General features: G+C 45.9%; 1 protein-coding gene across 1 annotated transcript in view; it reads left to right on the forward strand.

Moving 5' to 3' along the window:
• The first annotated feature begins 6,843 nt into the window (after positions 1-6,843).
• The window catches only part of LOC135823904 (uncharacterized), a 55,253-nt gene continuing 43,162 nt past the window's right edge, over positions 6,844-18,934 (forward strand). Inside the window, exons 1-3 of the mRNA XM_065336780.1 lie at positions 6,844-7,059; positions 14,295-15,102; positions 17,842-18,039. Of these exons, the coding sequence (XP_065192852.1) occupies positions 14,325-15,102; positions 17,842-18,039 (976 nt within the window). The 5' untranslated portion in view covers positions 6,844-7,059; positions 14,295-14,324. The remainder of the gene's footprint in view (positions 7,060-14,294; positions 15,103-17,841; positions 18,040-18,934) is intronic.

Genomic DNA, 18,934 nt, shown 5'->3' on the forward strand with positions numbered 1-18,934 from the left:
TGTTGTTTTACCTTTCATGTACAACTTCGGCTAGCCATACGTGGCTCCCCGTATAGTGACCGGCCCCTTACTACCTAGGGCGCCGTTACACATGCACAGGGTTCAGCTTCGGACTCTTTAAAGGTGTGGTCAGACATGCGGACAGTGCAAGCTCTTAGTTTGGTGAAACAATGATAGAAAGTGGACCGTGTTGCATATGGTACGGTACATCCACACCGATTATGGAAAATGAAAATATTCGAGCAATTTTTTTGCACGTGCATTTTACACATGCAAATTTGTAGTAACAAGTCTGTATGTATCAGAACCCGTTGTTTCCGCTGGAGCCAGATTGCAGAAGTGAGAGTATTGCTCCCAATATTTTGGAGGCAGTTTATTTGAGTTTCGGTAGTTCCGCTGTCGGCTGTTGCCATGGTGTTCTCGCTCCACATATACTGGGACACACAGAGATATAGACAGCTATAGCGACAACGCACAAAGTGAAGGGTAGTTGGACGCGGTCAGATGTGAACTGGATAACGAGTGAGGTATGGAAGCAAGGACTGAGAACAGAGTGTCTCAAATGGAATAGGTGTGCAAGCGGATAGCAGAAATAGGCCACGATGCAGAACCACTTGGGACCGTCAGATTATTTTTTCTGGACCGAGCAATCCGGGGAAAAAACCCTCGCGCCGACGGACACAGTAGTGAGGAAAAAACTGGGTGTATATCCCCAATCGCGATTTGGCATCATGTAGGCATAACAACTACATCACGGCAACAAATTATAAAAAGCAATAATATGATGCAGGGACACCGGTGAGACTCAAAACTGACTGAAGAAGTCAGGAATAGAAACGACGATAAAGAACACACCAGATGCCATATTTGCAACCTAAAATGTTGCTCGAGAATTCATTTCTCACATGTCTCCCTGCTTTCGGCCGGCGTTTCTTCAGTGGAACCGCTATGCTTGCGTTCATCTGTAACTTTGCCTTATCTAGGGTTTGGTGCATACAGCCTGTCTTTTGGGATAGCACTTTTAAAAAAGAAGACGAAGTCACGCTTGCCTGTCGCAATCGGCCATGACAAATTCTAAGCACATTCACTACACCACTACCACGGTTATTTCCTTTCCAGTCATTCAACAACTCAACTTTCTCTGATGAAGTCTCAGTGACCGAAACAGCTCTCAGAAGGAATTATAAATTATAATTCCTTCTGAGAGCTGTTTCGGCTATTTCAATACTCCGAAGGAACCTCTTGTTGTTGTGGAAAATGTGTGTGGTCGGCCATAGAGCGCGATGGTGATGATGGGGGTGGTGGTGGTGTCAACGTACGCTGATTTTACTTATGGTTTTCAAATATTTAATGTTTCCCGCTTTGTGGTATCACACACAAGACTACTTTGACAGCTGCGACAGCTTATGACTAGAAACGTTTTTTAATGCTGACATTTCCGTCCACTTGTCGGAAATACAGGATTCAGAAAAGAAGAAAAATGTTTCATGCTTCGCGTGAGACTCGGCCACCACCCTCAATGGAACAAGGCGCAGATGCAGCTCATAAAGCGGTGGAAGATGAGTAGATCAGACCCACCACAAAGTAGTGAAAGACCGAAAATCATATTCGCTACATCCATGCTTCCCTCTTGCCAGGCCATGAGTTCCCAATTAACTGTGGGTTGCAGGCTGCAGCACGGCTGGAAAAATCCTTCCGCTTCCAAGCAGGACTTGAACCCGGCACATGTACCCTCTGTTTCTCAATCATGGTCTTAGACCATTCTACTATCCCCGCATGGATTCAGAAAATTATCAAAAATAGTAGCCAGTTCATGGAAAGGAATACGAAATGCCCTCTTGGTCAATTGATTGGCTATGCACAATCACGTGACATATTGTGTCATGTATTAAATTATAAGAACATGGTTCCTGCACAACCTGTTCACACAAAGAGGCAATTCACCAGCTCATGGCTTCCGAATAGGATTACATCATTTTGTACAAATGCTGACGGAAGGCAAATTCTACTGTGCCAGGTCATTCATAATTTAATCTATAGATGGCAGATGCAATTCCAAGCAATCGTGAGCCAAAGCACATGCTGCCGCACTATATACAAGTATGCATTATCTGAAGAATATCAAAATAAGACTAGGATGGAGTGCCAATGATTAAATTTAAAGAGAAAGGACAAAAATGTTACATGTTATGCGTAGTTTATCTCGAAGTGAGCCGCGGCCGTCCTGTGCCGTGGTCCTTCGTCTTTCGTCACCATCTCGTTGAAGCTAACATTCTTAGTTAGCCGTGATGTTTAGCTTGTTTTCGTCTTGAGTGCGCTCACCTCCTCTTTCTCATGTTATTTCATAACTTAGAAGGTTGGTATGCGCATCCAAGACTTGATAGAGCTTATCATCAGGTCGTTGAATGTCAGTATCACACCAGCCAGTATTGTACTGGCTGTTGCGCCTTCTGACTACACAACATCTTACAACATTTTGCTTATAACTGTTAGTGTTGGATACAAACTACGGAAAACAGGTAACATTTTGGTCCTTTCTTTTTAAATATCAAAATACCGGTTCGGGCCTGATTGGAAATTTTTATTTCCATTGCTGTCAGGTTCGGCCTCATTTCCTCTGTGCTGCGCTGACGAGTCCACAAAGGACGAAACAGTTCTGTCCGCAGATTGAGTATTTCGCTCCTGCTCTTGTAGCAGTTGAGCACTCTTGCGTGGGGTAGTGTCTTTGCTGTTTGCGTTATGCAGAGCTCACTGACTTGTCAGTTTGAGCACTCTGGCAAGGTACGTTCGGGCCTGATTGGAAATTTTTATTTCCATTGCTGTCAAGTTCGGCCTCATTTCCTCTGTGCTGCGCTGACGAGTCCACAAAGGACGAAACAGTTCTGTCCGCAGATTGAGTAAATATCAAAATAATAATTTTTGTAAAGTAGAGGGAGTTGAACATGGGAAATGTAAAATAATGTTTTTGGGCCTTTGAAAGAGATTCAATAATTATAATGAATAGAGCAACCTGTGCATTACCATCCAAGATCATGGGCTACGATTCAAATACTAGTACCAGTCCGGGAATAGCAGACCGGAACTAGCAATGACTACTATTATCATGGAAAGGCTGATGTAAGGGGCTTGTCAAGATTCAGTGTGTTCCAATGATGTAGTGTATAGGACTCGAGCGGTTACTCAGTCCTATGTGTGCATAAAGCTGTCAGGAGATACATTTGTGTGCGCATGTGCTGATTGTATTTTGTTTTTATTTTACATCGCAAGCCAAACGGGCATGCCCAATGTTATGATGACGATGGAAAGGGAGAAATGATAACCTGGATAAATGGAGTGAAGAAAATAGTGAGCCTAGGAATATCTCCGGGTGAGGACCATCTTAGTGTTGGCCATGAAAGTGAACTTTCAGTGGATGCGTGGATTGGGATGTGGTAAGGCAGGACTTTAAAGAGGGGAATACTAGGCTGTGAGAACCCGAAGTACATGACTGTATTGTTTTGTTTTGTTTTATGTTACATTGCAAATCAAACGGACAAATAAAATGGACGATCATGCCCAAACGGATAAAAGATAGGATAACCTGGATACATATACATGTAGGTGGAATAAAGAAAACAGTGGGCCTAGAGAACTCTAGGGATCGGGAAGCATTAGCCATGAAGGTAAACTTTCAATAGGATCATGCACGCACGCACACACACGTACAAGAGGGCCATGCTACTGAATGTGCTACATGGTGGTGCTTCTTTTCTACTCTACCCCTTTTTACCTAGTACAGTGTACCTACTAATTCAACTGGCTCACCGGTGTTGTTCAGACGGAAATATGGATACCACTTTCCTCCACCGCTAGGGCGGTCAGAGGGCAGGCTGAGGATGTGTCTTCGGTCCATGTCATTGACCAGCAGCTCTATCCTCTGACGATCTAGATCAATAGTCATAGCCGCATAGCACTTCTTGTACGGTATGGTGATGTCAGAAGACCTATTGTGCGTATGCTGCCGACAATTTTCCTCGCGCCACCACCATCCTTGCACCTCCCTGCACGTCTCTGCTTCTCTGACTGTATCCCTGTCTTTCAGATTTGCTACACTCATTAAGATGTTGTGATGATCTTCCCAGTTGATCTGGAAACACCAGCACGCTCTGCCGGATGAGAATCCGTTAGTACATACAGCCGTTGCACAGTCGGTATTAGTAGCGGTGACAGTGCAGCTGTCCTCAGAAATTGATAGTGATGTTGAGCGTAAATCACGGTTGAATTCATTGAATAAATAACTCGCATACCAACTGAACGTCTTCTTTTCAGCTGAGGATACATATAGAGGATAACCACCAAGGACAGGTTTGAACGCTTCAGTCTCACATACTGGTTTACCGTTGTCGCTGCGGCCCACTATTAACTGCATTTCCTGCACATGATCATCAGGATGTATCAAGCTTACATGGATATCATCCGAGACAGTATCAAGTACAGTGGTCGTTTGTCAAAGCCTTGAACTGGAAGTTGGAAGATATCCATATTTGCTTCCGGTGCTGACTTCTTCTTAATTTTATAAGGCACCATCCTCTCAACGTCCACTCTGGTTGAGAAGACTGTTGTTTGGGGCTTAAAGGGGAAGTTAAGGCAAAAATTAAAATTTCACCAGTTGTAGTCTTCGGGGTGCTGAGTCGAATGGTCTTGGTCCGAGAAAGCTGAGACGCTCCCTTCCTACTTGAATCCCAATCGAACTCGCGCACTTCCACTGAAACTGGGTGACTGCGCCCTACGAGATGGGGATTTGTATGCAAAATGTCACTAAAGGCGCCATTTCGTTCTTATAAAAGCACGGATGACCGCGATTGGCCCATATGTTGTAGTCTTTTGGACGCTGAGTCGACTGGTTTTGATCCGAAAAGGCTGCGATGCAGCGTTCCTCCTATATTCCCAATCGAAGATAGTTGAACAAGCGGTCACGTGCTCCTGCGTACACCAGTCACCTGGTCACCGTGCCTGCAGGGTACAACTTACTAGCATGTTTGACCTTTTTTGGGTGCACTCCTGTCACTCGAGTTGAACCTTGGTGTGAAATTTGTCGCCTGCTGGCGTGGTGACCAGGTGATTTGGGCACCCAGGAGCACGTGACCGCTTGTTCAACCATGTTCGATTGGGAATAAAGGAGGAACGCTGCATCGCAGCCTTTTCGGACCAAAACCAGTCGACTCAGCGTCCAAAAGACTACAACAAATGGGCCAATCGCGGTCATCCGTGCTTTTATAAGAACGAAATGGCGCTTTTAGTGACATTTTGCCTACAAATCCCCATCTAGTAGGGCGCAGTCACCCAGTTTCGGTGGAAGTGCGCGAGTTCGATTGGGATTCAAGTAGGAAGGGAGCGTCTCAGCTTTCTCGGACCGAGACCATTCGACTCAGCACCCCGAAGACTACAACTGGTGAAATTTTAATTTTTGCCCTAACTTCCCCTGTAACCATTTTGACAGCATTCTACAGTGCACCACCATGGCTGCACTGTTTGCAACGGACCTGCACCAACTCTTTCAAAAATTCTGACTGGTTTGCTAACATTTGGTAACATGCTTGCTTCAAGGTTGCCGGGTGTTACTGTCCAACCTGTCCAACCTTGCCACCATTCCCGGCCAAGCAGGACACCCATATTATACAATGTATACAAAGGCAATCGTGTCTCATGTAAGTGTGTACGAATGTTTTGGTCCAAAGCAGGACTGTCCTGCTCAGTCAAAGCAATGCAGGACGGTTGGACAGTCTGTAACCATGGTAACACTGATATGATACTGCATTACTGCTGCCTGGTTTTCACCGCGCCCTCCACCATGATCAGATCTCCAGCATGTCACAGACTCAGTTCTGCCTCAAGCCGTCAGGGCCTTTCTCGACTGGGCGGTAGGTCAGTTTCTCACTAGCACTATTTCGGTGGCTGCATGACACTTTGCCAGCCACAAAGATGTCGGAGAGATCAAGGTGCAAGCCTGGCCTGTGAAACATTTCCTTCATTCTTACACAGTACCTACATGACCTGTTCGGAAATTTGAATGCACCTCGCTATTCTCCACTCTAGGTTTACCTGGTTTACGGGTACTGTGTCCTTTCATGCACGTTTATTCTCCATAGTCGTCAAAGAGCGAGTACAGTACGAGTCCTGTCGGTTTGTGTTTTGCTGACGTGGCAGCTCATGCCTGCGCATGCGTCTGCAGCTCTGATATCCAGGCTGCAGGCCGGGTCGATCAGATCATCTGCCTCATGTCGGAGTCATGACAGTCTGACTCTGAGTCTGAGTCTGAAACAGTCTGTTGTATTTGCAACGCATGGGCCGATCCAGACTGGAAACCATGCATGAACTAACTAACTACTTGTAGTAAAAATTTGTACATGTCTCAGTACAGTACGAGTATTCAGTTTTGACTAAATAATTAATTGTAAACTGGAAACCCCAGGCATGTATGGTACTGGTAGTGGAGTAGAGATTGTTGCCTGTTGCCTTGTTGGATACGCCCCTGCAAAGCCTAGACTCAGACTCAGAGGCTAGACTAGTACTGTAAACAGTAGATCTACTAGTAGTAGTAAGGACACTCTTACTAAGTTATATACTCTTAGTCTTAGGCCGCTTGCTTATGCCGCATATGCGCTCTACTTCCTGACAGGATGCTACATCATTCAGTCCAGTCTTATGGCCATACATGTACTAAAATTATTCTTTTTTCTTAGTCTTAGGCCGCTTGCTTATGCCGCATATGCGCTCTACTTCCTGACAGGATGCTACATCATTCAGTCCAGTCTTATGGCCATACATGTACTAAAATTATTCTATAAGGCTATCCTTGGCATGGTGGAGAACTACATGACTGTACAATCATATTCCGTGCAGGTGACAAAGTCAAAGGCCACGTTTCGAAAAGTACCTGAAAAAGCGTTTGAAGAGACCCGACGAGTGAAGTCCGAGCTTGTTCTGACCGGGCCTAATCTAATCACCCTGTGAGCGCGGTCGGCAGAACACAGGAGTGATTCAATGGAACTGCTGTCAAGTGGACCGACTATTCCGATGGTACGTGGTCTTCTTTTTGCATGATACTGTTGATAGCGCACGAGGCCGGCCAAATGCAAGGTGACCACGTTTCATTCTTTTCACAATCATACACGCATTCACTGTAGATCTACCAGTATCCGTAGGCGTTGTTTCCAAAGTCCGACTGCAAAGATCAAAAGGTCGTAGCAGTCATCATGGTCATCAGAGTCAGGCCTGGGCCTTTGTAACATCTTGGACTCACGAAATACTGGTTTCGACTTCGGCGATGAGTCAAGTCAAGTCGGCGGAATAGCGCTGGCTCCATTGTGGGGAGCAAACCCTTTTCAGTCTTAGACTTGGATAGTTTTGCATGTTCTGGCTATGCTCTGAGCCTAGCTTAGCGTTAAATTAACGCGTTGGCTACAAAATACAGACGTCACACAATGCAAAGGTTCACATGGTTCATGGGCCTAGGTTTTCGGGGGAAACTGGTATGAAATTGTTGCGTATTAATAAATAATAATATTCGCGGGATCCGCGTTAGCATCACTTGAATGTTCAGAAACACACAAGCTATAGCCTTCGCTTCCGCAGGCCACGTTGCGCAGGGTTTGGAAGAAAGGAACACTTTGGAATTCCATTATCGTAATGACGCACATAAAGGTCCATGCGCTTATGAGTGAGTTTTTGCGTTATTTGCTATTTTTTTGCGGGTAGTTCTGTTTCACATGTACAGGTGCATGCGCTTGAGTTTATGAGTGAGTTTTTGCGTTATTTGCTATTTTTTTGCGGGTAGTTCTGTTTCACATGTACAGGTGCATGCGCTTGAGTTTCTAGTGTATTGGTGCATTGTATCAAATAGTGTGATACTGCGCCGCACTTTTATTCATTAAACTATGTTTTTGTGGTGTCCTTGACCCCGTATGTCGTGGGATGGAAGTGCATTTAGGTTCAATTATATGCCCATGCGCTTATTTGTGAGGGTGCGCTTATGCCCGGGTATAGGCACATGTGCCCTGTACGCCAAACGACTTATGCAGACGTCATGAGATTTGCGCCGTATATCCCAGTGCATAGATCAGTGTACAAGCTTTCGTAACTCCGTCAAAAATAAGTCTATCTCGACAATCGATACACCGTTGGAATTACGGAAAGGTATTGAGCTCAGCTTTTTAGCGATATACATGTAAAGTTCTTCGCGATAGGAGAAAGATTGACGGAGCGGCGACGGTGTGAACACGGATCGCGGATTCACGGCACTGAGCGATCGTGAATTTTTTTGTTCATGCGTTCGCAGCCTGGCGTGCCAGGGGATTTCCCTTTGGCACAGCGCATGCATAATGGACACCGGCAAAAGCATGTGGATCTCAGCTTTGTAGCGCAGTTTGAATCGTGAAATCGGCTGAACTGGAATAAGAAACCGAAAAAGAATGTGAGATCGAGTTCCTGTGCCTTTGCGAGGCATCGTGAGGTAGTTTCGAGAGAACGTAGAAGTTGCACCGCCGTGCATATTGAGATGAGAGCTACCAGGATGGATTCGCTTGGTCCTGATCTTTCCAACAAGCGCAGGATGACGAAAATCCATCAAGGTGAACTGAATTGAGAGAAACACTCGTTCAAACCTGTGCGTGGAAATGACACGAGGAGAGTCAGTGCGCTGCAAAGGCAGTTTGCTGGAGTGAAGGGGGCCAGCACGGAAAGGGTTAAATGCGCGTCACTACGGTGACGGCGAGTGATGTGTCTGTGGTGCACACGTGTACCAGATGTACAGTACTACACTGTTCTATCCTGTACATCATTGTACATAGTCAGCAGTGCACGCTGTTCTATCCTGTACATCATTGTACATAGTCAGCAGTGCACACTGTTCTATCCTGTACATCATTGTACATAGTCAGCAGTGCACGCTGTTCTATCCTGTACATCATTGTACATAGTCAGCAGTGCACGCTGTTCTATCCTGTACATCATTGTACATAGTCAGCGGTGCACACTGTTCTATCCTGTACATCATTGTACATAGTCAGCGGTGCACACTGTTCTATCCTGTACATCATTGTACATAGTCAGCAGTGCACGCTGTTCTATCCTGTACATCATTGTACATAGTCAGCGGTGCACACTGTTCTATCCTGTACATCATTGTACATAGTCAGCGGTGCACGCTGTTCTATCCTGTACATCATTGTACATAGTCAGCAGTGCACGCTGTTCTATCCTGTACATCATTGTACATAGTCAGCAGTGCACACTGTTCTATCCTGTACATCATTGTACATAGTCAGCGGTGCACGCTGTTCTATCCTGTACATCATTGTACATAGTCAGCAGTGCACGCTGTTCTATCCTGTACATCATTGTACATAGTCAGCAGTGCACACTGTTCTATCCTGTACATCATTGTACATAGTCAGCGGTGCACGCTGTTCTATCCTGTACATCATTGTACATAGTCAGCGGTGCACACTGTTCTATCCTGTACCTCATTGTACATAGTCAGCGGTGCACACTGTTCTATCCTGTACATCATTGTACATAGTCAGCAGTGCACACTGTTCTATCCTGTACATCATTGTACATAGTCAGCGGTGCACACTGTTCTATCCTGTACATCATTGTACATAGTCAGCAGTGCACACTGTTCTATCCTGTACATCATTGTACATAGTCAGCAGTGCACACTGTTCTATCCTGTACATCATTGTACATAGTCAGCAGTGCACACTGTTCTATCCTGTACATCATTGTACATAGTCAGCGGTGCACACTGTTCTATCCTGTACATCATTGTACATAGTCAGCAGTGCACACTGTTCTATCCTGTACATCATTGTACATAGTCAGCGGTGCACGCTGTTCTATCCTGTACATCATTGTACATAGTCAGCGGTGCACGCTGTTCTATCCTGTACATCATTGTACATAGTCAGCGGTGCACGCTGTTCTATCCTGTACATCATTGTACATAGTCAGCGGTGCACGCTGTTCTATCCTGTACATCATTGTACATAGTCAGCGGTGCACGCTGTTCTATCCTGTACATCATTGTACATAGTCAGCGGTGCACGCTGTTCTATCCTGTACATCATTGTACATAGTCAGCGGTGCACGCTGTTCTATCCTGTACATCATTGTACATAGTCAGCGGTGCACGCTGTTCTATCCTGTACATCATTGTACATAGTCAGCGGTGCACGCTGTTCTATCCTGTACATCATTGTACATAGTCAGCGGTGCACGCTGTTCTATCCTGTACATCATTGTACATAGTCAGCGGTGCACGTCGTTACGACAGCTCCGAATGAAATCTATTTTCATTTCAGTTCACCTTGATGGATTTCCATCATCCTGGACTTCAAGTTCAACGGCTGGAAAGATCAGGACCAAGAGAAATCGTCCCGGTATCTCGAAGCGCCATGGGCACATCAGGGCCACTTTCAGGGAGTCGTCAAAATACCGGTAGTCAAACCCCGTTAGGACGAACTTCAAGGGACCGAACATGTTTGTTTGTCATATCCGGAGTTCTTCTTATCCAGATCTAACAAAGAATTGATATGCATATCATATGGATTGTATTGATGGGAAGGTGCATGCTGTGGCAAATGTAAAACAATTTTTCATAACATAACCCAGCAACAGGTAAGTACAATGTGCAATGAATTACTGACAGCATGTCCTCCACCTTGTAACATGTTTTGCCAGTACAAGTGAAAACACAGCCCCGACTATCAGAAAAACCTACAGCCAGCGTACCGACGGGGACCGAAAGTTCGTACTACGCGCTGATTTTGTTCGAATCACGCTTGAAATTTGTTCGTTTTCACGAACGTTAGCCCAGGGGCGTCGGAACTAGTGCGGCAGGTGCGGCCAAAGCCGCACCAATAATTTTCGATTTTTTTTAAATTTCAACCTTGTTGGTGGCTTGTCGACTCTTGTACAGGTACCATGTTTTACATCGACAATCATATGCGAATGCGGTGTATCATCAGCATGCATATTCTTTTTTTATTCTATATGGCTTTTTAGGCCCAATTTTCAAAATTTTTCCCGGGGCAGGACCCCCCTCTCACACTTTAGCCGCACAAATGTTAAACTCCTTCCGACGCCCCTGTAGCCGTAGAGGAGTTTGTCTTAAACAAATAATTTTGACTTTACACACACTTGAGAGGAATCAAAAAGCATTTCTACTCTAAACAATCGACGAGGAGACAATAGTCGTAAAATGGCAATAAATAAGATAAATTGTGCACTCATAACAACAGCAAAAATGAAGAAAGTCAAGTTCCATAACGTTTTCTTGTGACTGTCATCAGTGGAACGCCGTCACATAAAAATGTAATAACAAAACACACACTTATATACATGTAGCTAATATGGTTTCTGGTAGAAATACAGCAGCTAACAGGTACAAAAAGGGAAGTTTGCACCTTTGCAATGTGTGAATATAGTGTATGTGAGAAAGGTAGTGGCAGATGAATGTGATACTGTGTGAATGAATGTACACTATATTCACACATTGCAAAGGTGCAAACTTCCCTTTTTGTACCTGTTAGCTGCTGTATTTCTACCTGAAACCATATTAGCTACATGTATATAAGTGTGTGTTTTAGTTATTACATTTTTATGTGACGGCGTTCCACTGATGACAGTCACAAGAAAACTTTATGGAACTTGACTTTCTTCATTTTTGCTGTTGTTATGAGTGCACAATTTATCTTATTTATTGCCATTTTATTTCTACTCTAACTTTGAGTTTCACGGTTTTAACCGATCATCAGACAGCAACTAATTTTGACTTTATATGATGCTTGGCCAACCATAGGATTGGCCCTAGTTCGTACTAAAGGAAAGTTCGCCTTGTCAGTGTTCGTCCTAACGAGGTTTGACTATACTTCACGACTCCCTGGCTGAGATGATACGCGTCCCATCCCGCGTGCGTCGTGCCAAAGGGAAATCCCCCAGCACCCTCGCCCGACTCAAGTGTTCGTCCTAACGAGGTTTGACTATACTTCACGACTCCCTGGCTGAGATGATACGCGTCCCATCCCGCGTGCGTCGTGCCAAAGGGAAATCCCCCAGCACCCTCGCCCGACTCATTCGTCTGCCACAGTCTTCCTCCTCCCCAATCGGTCTTCCAATCGTGTGAGTCCGCCGTCAGATGTATCCACTCGGTCTTCGATTGGTTGCCATTTAAGAACTACGTACCGAGAGTGTCCAATAGTGTTGGCAGATTGGTCTCTAGCCACTTGCGGTCCTTAAAATAGAAGTTGATTTCATCTGCATATCGGGTCTCGTGGGGGAGTAGGTGGTCTGTTGCTGGTCTGGTTGGGAAATTGGCTCTGCACTCTCACGTAGTGCAGCTTCGAAGTAGCATATATAGCACGGGACTGAGGCCATCCCCTTGTGTGGTACCAATCGTGCTGCGAAATGGTTGAGATGTGGCAGACCCAATCTTGACCGTTATTGTTGTATTGTGTATCAGGTTATGTATAAGGCAAACTTCGTCAGAGCCCGTAATGTTTTTCATGGTTTCCAGGAGCTTATCCCTGTTAATCGTGTCGAACGCTTTCGACATGTCTAGGCCGAGGATGTGGCAATCCCAGCGGTACCGTATCGCCTTGGCAATGAGATATACCGGGTCCACACTACATCTGCTGTGCTGCGACCAGCTCTGAACCCAGATTGCGAGTCGCCCAGGTACTCGGAGACTTGCCTGCAAATACGGCTGAGTACGACCAGAGAGAGAGAGAGGCGCTTTCGTACGGTATTTAACAGAATGATGGGACGCCTGTTAGCGACTGGGCCCTTGGTCTTGTTTGGTGGGAATTAGCGCTCCTGTACCAATGATGGATGACATATCAGTGCCGTTGTCGATGCAAGTGTTAATGAGGGAGGTGATGATTGATCCCAGCTCGTTCGTGGCATATTTGAGCAGGAGCATTGTCTGGTCTACACGCCCTGAGATTTCTCAATTGAGATGCTGCCTTTGAGATTTCATGAGGTGTGATCGGGTTGTTCAGGTGGCATAGAGTTAGTGGAGCCATCGGGGTGGTCGCTGGGTCAGCGAACTGGCTTGCAATATGCTCCCGAACACGATCTCCTTTGTCACAGTTCCTAAGCAATGAATGGCCATCCTGGGAGTGAACTGTAAGCGATGGCTGCTTGCCAGCTCTCATAGCTGATGCGGCAATGAACATCTTGGTGGAGTCGGGTGCCATTCTCTACGTGCTTAGCCAGCTTATCTTTTCTCTTGTTTGCTTCATCACGTTGAATTCTGCGAATCCTATGCGACAGCTGGTTTCTTTCGTGTTTTAGCGTGGCACAATTGGCCAGGTTGGAGTCAATTAGGATCTTGAGTTCATTTTGCTTCTTTGATAATTCTGCAAATTCTCCAACTTCTGCATTGGGCATAATGAGTATCTGTATTGGCACACTTCAATCTCCGAAGGAACCTTTGATATGGGCAAAGGTTGAGCAAAGCTCAGTGCTGCTCATTGAAATCCAATCGGGTGAGTCAAGCTGTCGCCCTGCACAAGATTCCATGAGCCGCCTGGTGTGGCATGGACTCACTTGATTGTATTTCATTGGGCTGCACCGTACCATTTTGTTTCCTCGTTCCCCAGGTTCTAGTGCACAGTTACCCAGTCGAAGGTCACTCGGCTTTGACGTCCTGAGCATTCACGCATGCAGCCGTGAAAGTTTATAGCTGACTCTCGTACTATTAAATATTGGTTGTGACGGGTTGAGAATGTAGTAAAATGACTCTTGTTCTGGTTCAAATTTCCCTTGCTATGGCTGTGCAATTATTACTGTTTGAAGTATTATTTAGACACTTGCCGTATTTCCCTGAATATATGTCGCACCTTTCTACACTTAATTTCAGGGCCGACAAATCGAGTGCGACTTACAATCGAGCATGACCCAGTTAGAACTGGTGCGACTTACAATCAGGGAAATACGGTACTACAGTCAACTTCGCTTAAAACGACACAAAATTGTCGTTATTCACAAAGTGTCGTTATACCCGAAGTCTCATTATATGTACAGTCAACATCGCTTATAACGACACTCGGCGGGGCATCAGAAAAGTGTCCTAATTCGCGAAGTGTCGTTATCCCCGAAGTCTCATTATATGTATTACAGTTGGATGGGACTTTGCTCTGGGCACGGAAATTCTCTCGTTATTCGCGAATTGTCGTTATATCCGCAGTCGTTATTAGCCAAGTAGACTTTAGATGATGTTCTTGTGTAACATTTCGTTTTTTGCTTGATAGATTGGATAAGCCAAAGAGAACGATATTGTGATGAGCTCCCCGCATTCTGAATTTGCGGCCGGTCTTGGAAGACCCCCGGAAAGGCAGTTGCTAGCGGAGCAGGAGTTGGAGAGACTGCTTCAGCGGTCCCGTACGTCGAGCTCCCTGCAGCAAAGTACAGGTGGTGTGCGACATTCAGCAAGCCTACCACTGACTAGCCAAACAGGACTGGAGAGTGTTGCGGAGGTGGATGCGCGCGAGTCGGCCATAGTCGCGGACGAATCTGGTGATGTGGACAGATCAACCCTGCAGAGGACAGCTAGTGCACCTGTGTTGTGCCCCAGTCGACCCATACCTGCTGTATATCGCCAGCAGTCAGCAAGGCCAGGGCGCGCAGGTGAACAAAAGCCATTCGGGAATGCATCTGTACGCTCTGCCAGCGTCCCTTTGCCGACTCACCGAGGACAAGCACATGTGCCTGAAACCGATGGGCATCATGCGGCCAGCACTGTGAACGAGCACGGCAGTGCAGGCTACTCCACTCCGCCAAGATCTGCAAGTGTGCCGGTGACTCCGGGGCACGAGTTCGAAGCACTCAATGCACAGCGTTTCGATGCACTGACGCAACATGTGAGCAACGCCAGTGCCCCTGGCTCTCCTGTGCAGGCCATGCATCTGTTAGATCATGATGCAAGCGTGCTCAACCCAGTCCGGGAATGCGGCCAGGCACCTCGTGACAACCTGGCATTGGCTCAGGGAGATGATAGCGATGTCAGGAATGAAAGTGCGATGCCCGATGATGAGAACCCTGCCATTCCTGTTGCAGTCAGTAAGTGTCCAAAAGGTAGCGATCCATGTATGCTCATTGTGTCGCATCGTTAATCAGGAGATACATAGAATGGGTATCAAACGATGATCCCTCATTTGGAACCCCTCTAAGCCTTACTTAGGGTCCTCAGTGCACATCCCGATGGACTTCTCTCATCACATACCATATTATCTCCATTGTGGGCTTACAGAACAGAACAACAAGGACAATCAAGGCTTGTTTGCTGCTACTTCAAGTTTCATGCTCTTGCAATCATCAGGGAAAAGATGTTGCCTGATGATTGCAAGAGCATGAAACTTGAAGTAGCAGCAAACACACCTTGATTGTCCTTGTTGCTCTGTTCTGTATTACACTCTGCCTCCGCGGTGTTGAGCGCTGTCAGCACACTGGGTACATCCTCCGGTCCATTCTAGGCTTATATATTTTCAACCAATCCTGACCCTGGGATTATATTGGAGACTGGGCTTCTACAAGAGACTGCGCTTGTAATGGAGATAATACGGTACCGGTACGTGTACTTGACTGATGTAATCATAATACTGTGCTCACGTCACTTTATGGTTCGTGTTAAAGGGGAAGTTAAGGCAAAAATTAAAATTTCACCAGTTGTAGTCTTCGGGGTGCTAAGTCGAATGGTCTTGGTCCGAGAAAGCTAAGACGCTCCCTTCCTACTTGAATCCCAATCGAACTCGCGCACTTCCACCGAAACTGGGTGACTGCGCCCTACTAGATTGGGATTTGTATGTAAAATGTCACTAAAAGCGCCACTTCGTTCTTATAAAAGCACGGATGACCGCGATTGGCCCATATGTTGTAGTCTTTTGGACGCTGAGTCGACTGGTTTTGGTCCGAAAAGGCTGCGATGCAGCGTTCCTCCTTTATTCCCAATCGAACATGGTTGAAGAAGCGGTCACGTGCTCCTGGGTGCCCAAATCACCTGGTCACCACGCCAGCAGGCGACAACTTTCACACCAAGGTTCAACTCGAGTGACAGGACTGCACCCAAAAAAGGTCAAACAGGCTAGTAAGTTGTACCCTGCAGGCACGGTGACCAGGTGACTGGCGTACGCATGAGCACGTGACCACTTGTTCAACCATGTTCGATTGGGAATAAAGGAGGAACGCTGCATCGCAGCCTTTTTGGACCAAAACCAGTCGACTCAGCGTCCAAAAGACTACAACATATGGGCCAATCGCGGTCATTCGTGCTTTTATAAGAACGAAATGGCGCTTTTAGTGACATTTTGCATACAAATCCCCATCTGGTAGGGCGCAGTCACCCAGTTTCGGTGGAAGTGCGCGAGTTCGATTGGGATTCAAGTAGGAAGGGAGCGTCTCAGCTTCCTCGGACCACGACCATTCGACTCAGCACCCCGAAACCTACAACTGGTGAAATTTTATTTTTTGCTTTAACTTCCCCTTTAAAGGGGAAGTGCATCGATTTTTCGAGTAGGATCCAGAAGAAAGGCAATTTGATATCGGTTCGAATGGTGTATCTCTCTCTTCCATACGATAAGCCAAACTTGCCAAATCGCCAATTGTATACTCACGTTGCCATAGCGACCAGCGTAGTGATGACGTATGAAAGGCTTAGCTCCACCACAGAGAAGGTTGATCAATGCAGAAATTGGTCGTTTTCAATTGTCTTATTGTATTCACGATGTGAAAGAAGTGCTGTGTTCAATGCTATTAGTGCCGTGAACTGTTTATCGGCCTTCTCTTGCACTTCCCTAGGCTGACTGTGCCTAGGAAATGGTTCCCCTAGGAGAAGATGCTTGGTACTCGTCATCTCTCCTGAGACATTTTCAGCAAATTTTCAAACCTACGGCATTATTTCATTCGTCAATCTCCACCACCCGTCGTCTCACCTGGCTTCAGAAGATGTTACGAGAGATAGGAGAGTCGCCAGGGAGCATCACATCCATCTTCAGGAAGTGGAAAGAGCAAATGGCATGGTCTTTGGCTGGGGAAATGCTGAACGTTTGATTTGTCCCAACCAAGATTTCAGCTTTTTGTTCGTAACTATTTTCTCTTGTCTGCTGATGTCTCCGCACTCCAGCATTCTCCTGTCGGTGTCACGTCCCAGTACACAACCGAGAGGACTACTAACAAACAGTTCACTGCACTAACAGCATTGAACACAGTCCTTCTTTCGCTTCGTGAATACAATAAACCAATTGAAAATGACCAAATTCTGAAGTGATCGACCTACTCTGTGGTGGAGCTAAGCCTTTCATACGTCATCACTGCGCTGGTCGCTATGGCAACGCAAGTATACAATTGGCGATTTGGCAAGTTTGGCGTATCGTATGGAAGCGAGAGATATGCCATTCGAACCGATATCAAATTGTCTTTCTTCTGGACCCTACTCGAAAAATCGATGCACTTCCCCTTTAACGTTATTCAAACTTCAGTTTGGACCTACAATCCCTCTACCCTCAGAAGTGTAGCTGTGCAAAGTGGGGTCTTCTGAGACCTGCTTGGATGCGGAATGATTTTCCGCCCGTGGTGCGACCCAAATTTGATTTGGATAGTCGTAATCTGGCATGAGAGTGACATTGATGCAACGATTAGGAGTTCGTGAAGTTGATTAACAAGCCCTGGTGGCTCTGATCTGCTCACTGCCATCCTCTGGATTATGAGCTTTACCGAAACGGCATGTAACAAACATACCCACTACAAAAATTCCATGTAAATAGCACTGTTGATGTCTGTTATGTGTGTTTCTGTATCGTGCAGATTTCCCCTTTGCCGCACACATCTGTGAGAGCGTACCACCTCCGTCCGCAAGCAAACCTAGACGGATCGAGTGCAAACCCGGCGAGGAGGTGACCGTGCTGGACTGCTTGCCCAGCCAGGAGTTCTTCGTGCACAACAAAAGCACTGGCCACCTGGGTGTTGTGCCGGTGACAGCACTAGAGGATTCCCGTCCACAATGTGAGCACAGCAACACCGGTTCTAAAATCCTATTCTTGTATAATATTATTTAAGACTAGGATGGAGGCAGAACACATGAGTAAAATATCTTGTCTATACATGCACCTACGCAAGAATGCACCACCAGCCAATTAGGACGTGTGAAAATATACTGATGGACATTTAACAAAAGCAGGTAGAGATCCACTGCACAAAAGTGCTCAATATCTTTCGATCGTGCTATTAATGCTAAAACGGTTCAACGACAAAACTACCAAGATCTCATTTGCATTGGACGTCTATACAATGTCATTTTTACATGTCCTAATTGGCTGGTGGTGCGTTCTTGCATAGATGCATAGGTAGACAATATATCATTATTATTGTCATTAGGAAATGTGAGTTACGAAGTCTGAAGAAAATGGAAAATGCTAGACGGTCTCTGCTGGGATAACGACTACACCATAGCTCAGTGGTTAGAGCATTGCTGGCCTCAAGCGAGTGTCCCTGGTTCGAGTCCTGGTGTTGGCAGTCAAGTTTTTCTTCAGACTTTTCCCGTTTGCGCCTTTCCCTCAAAAGAATGGATTATTTTTATTCCCGTAGCTATGCAAAAGACGTTACTTCAGTAACGTCTGGCGCTAGCCAGGGTCCACACAGCTGTTTGTGTGTTCGTGTGTTTGTGCCGCTGGCATGCCTGGCGCTATCCTGTACCTGTCAGGTACCGTACCATCAAAGACAGCTGGCTACAATATTCAAATAGGGCTTTCAAATGCAAGATCATAACGTGAAGCAACTTGGAAGAATGAGTACGTATGCAAAGTGTATCGGGGGAGTGCATGCAGGGCGATAGTGCGGGTTCGAATCCTAGGTTATGTCTTGAAAAAAATAGGAGAAATGAAAAATTTATAACATCCCT

The sequence above is a fragment of the Sycon ciliatum genome, chromosome 8 (genome assembly GCF_964019385.1).
Source record: "Sycon ciliatum chromosome 8, ocSycCili1.1, whole genome shotgun sequence".
Classification (NCBI taxonomy): domain Eukaryota; kingdom Metazoa; phylum Porifera; class Calcarea; order Leucosolenida; family Sycettidae; genus Sycon; species Sycon ciliatum.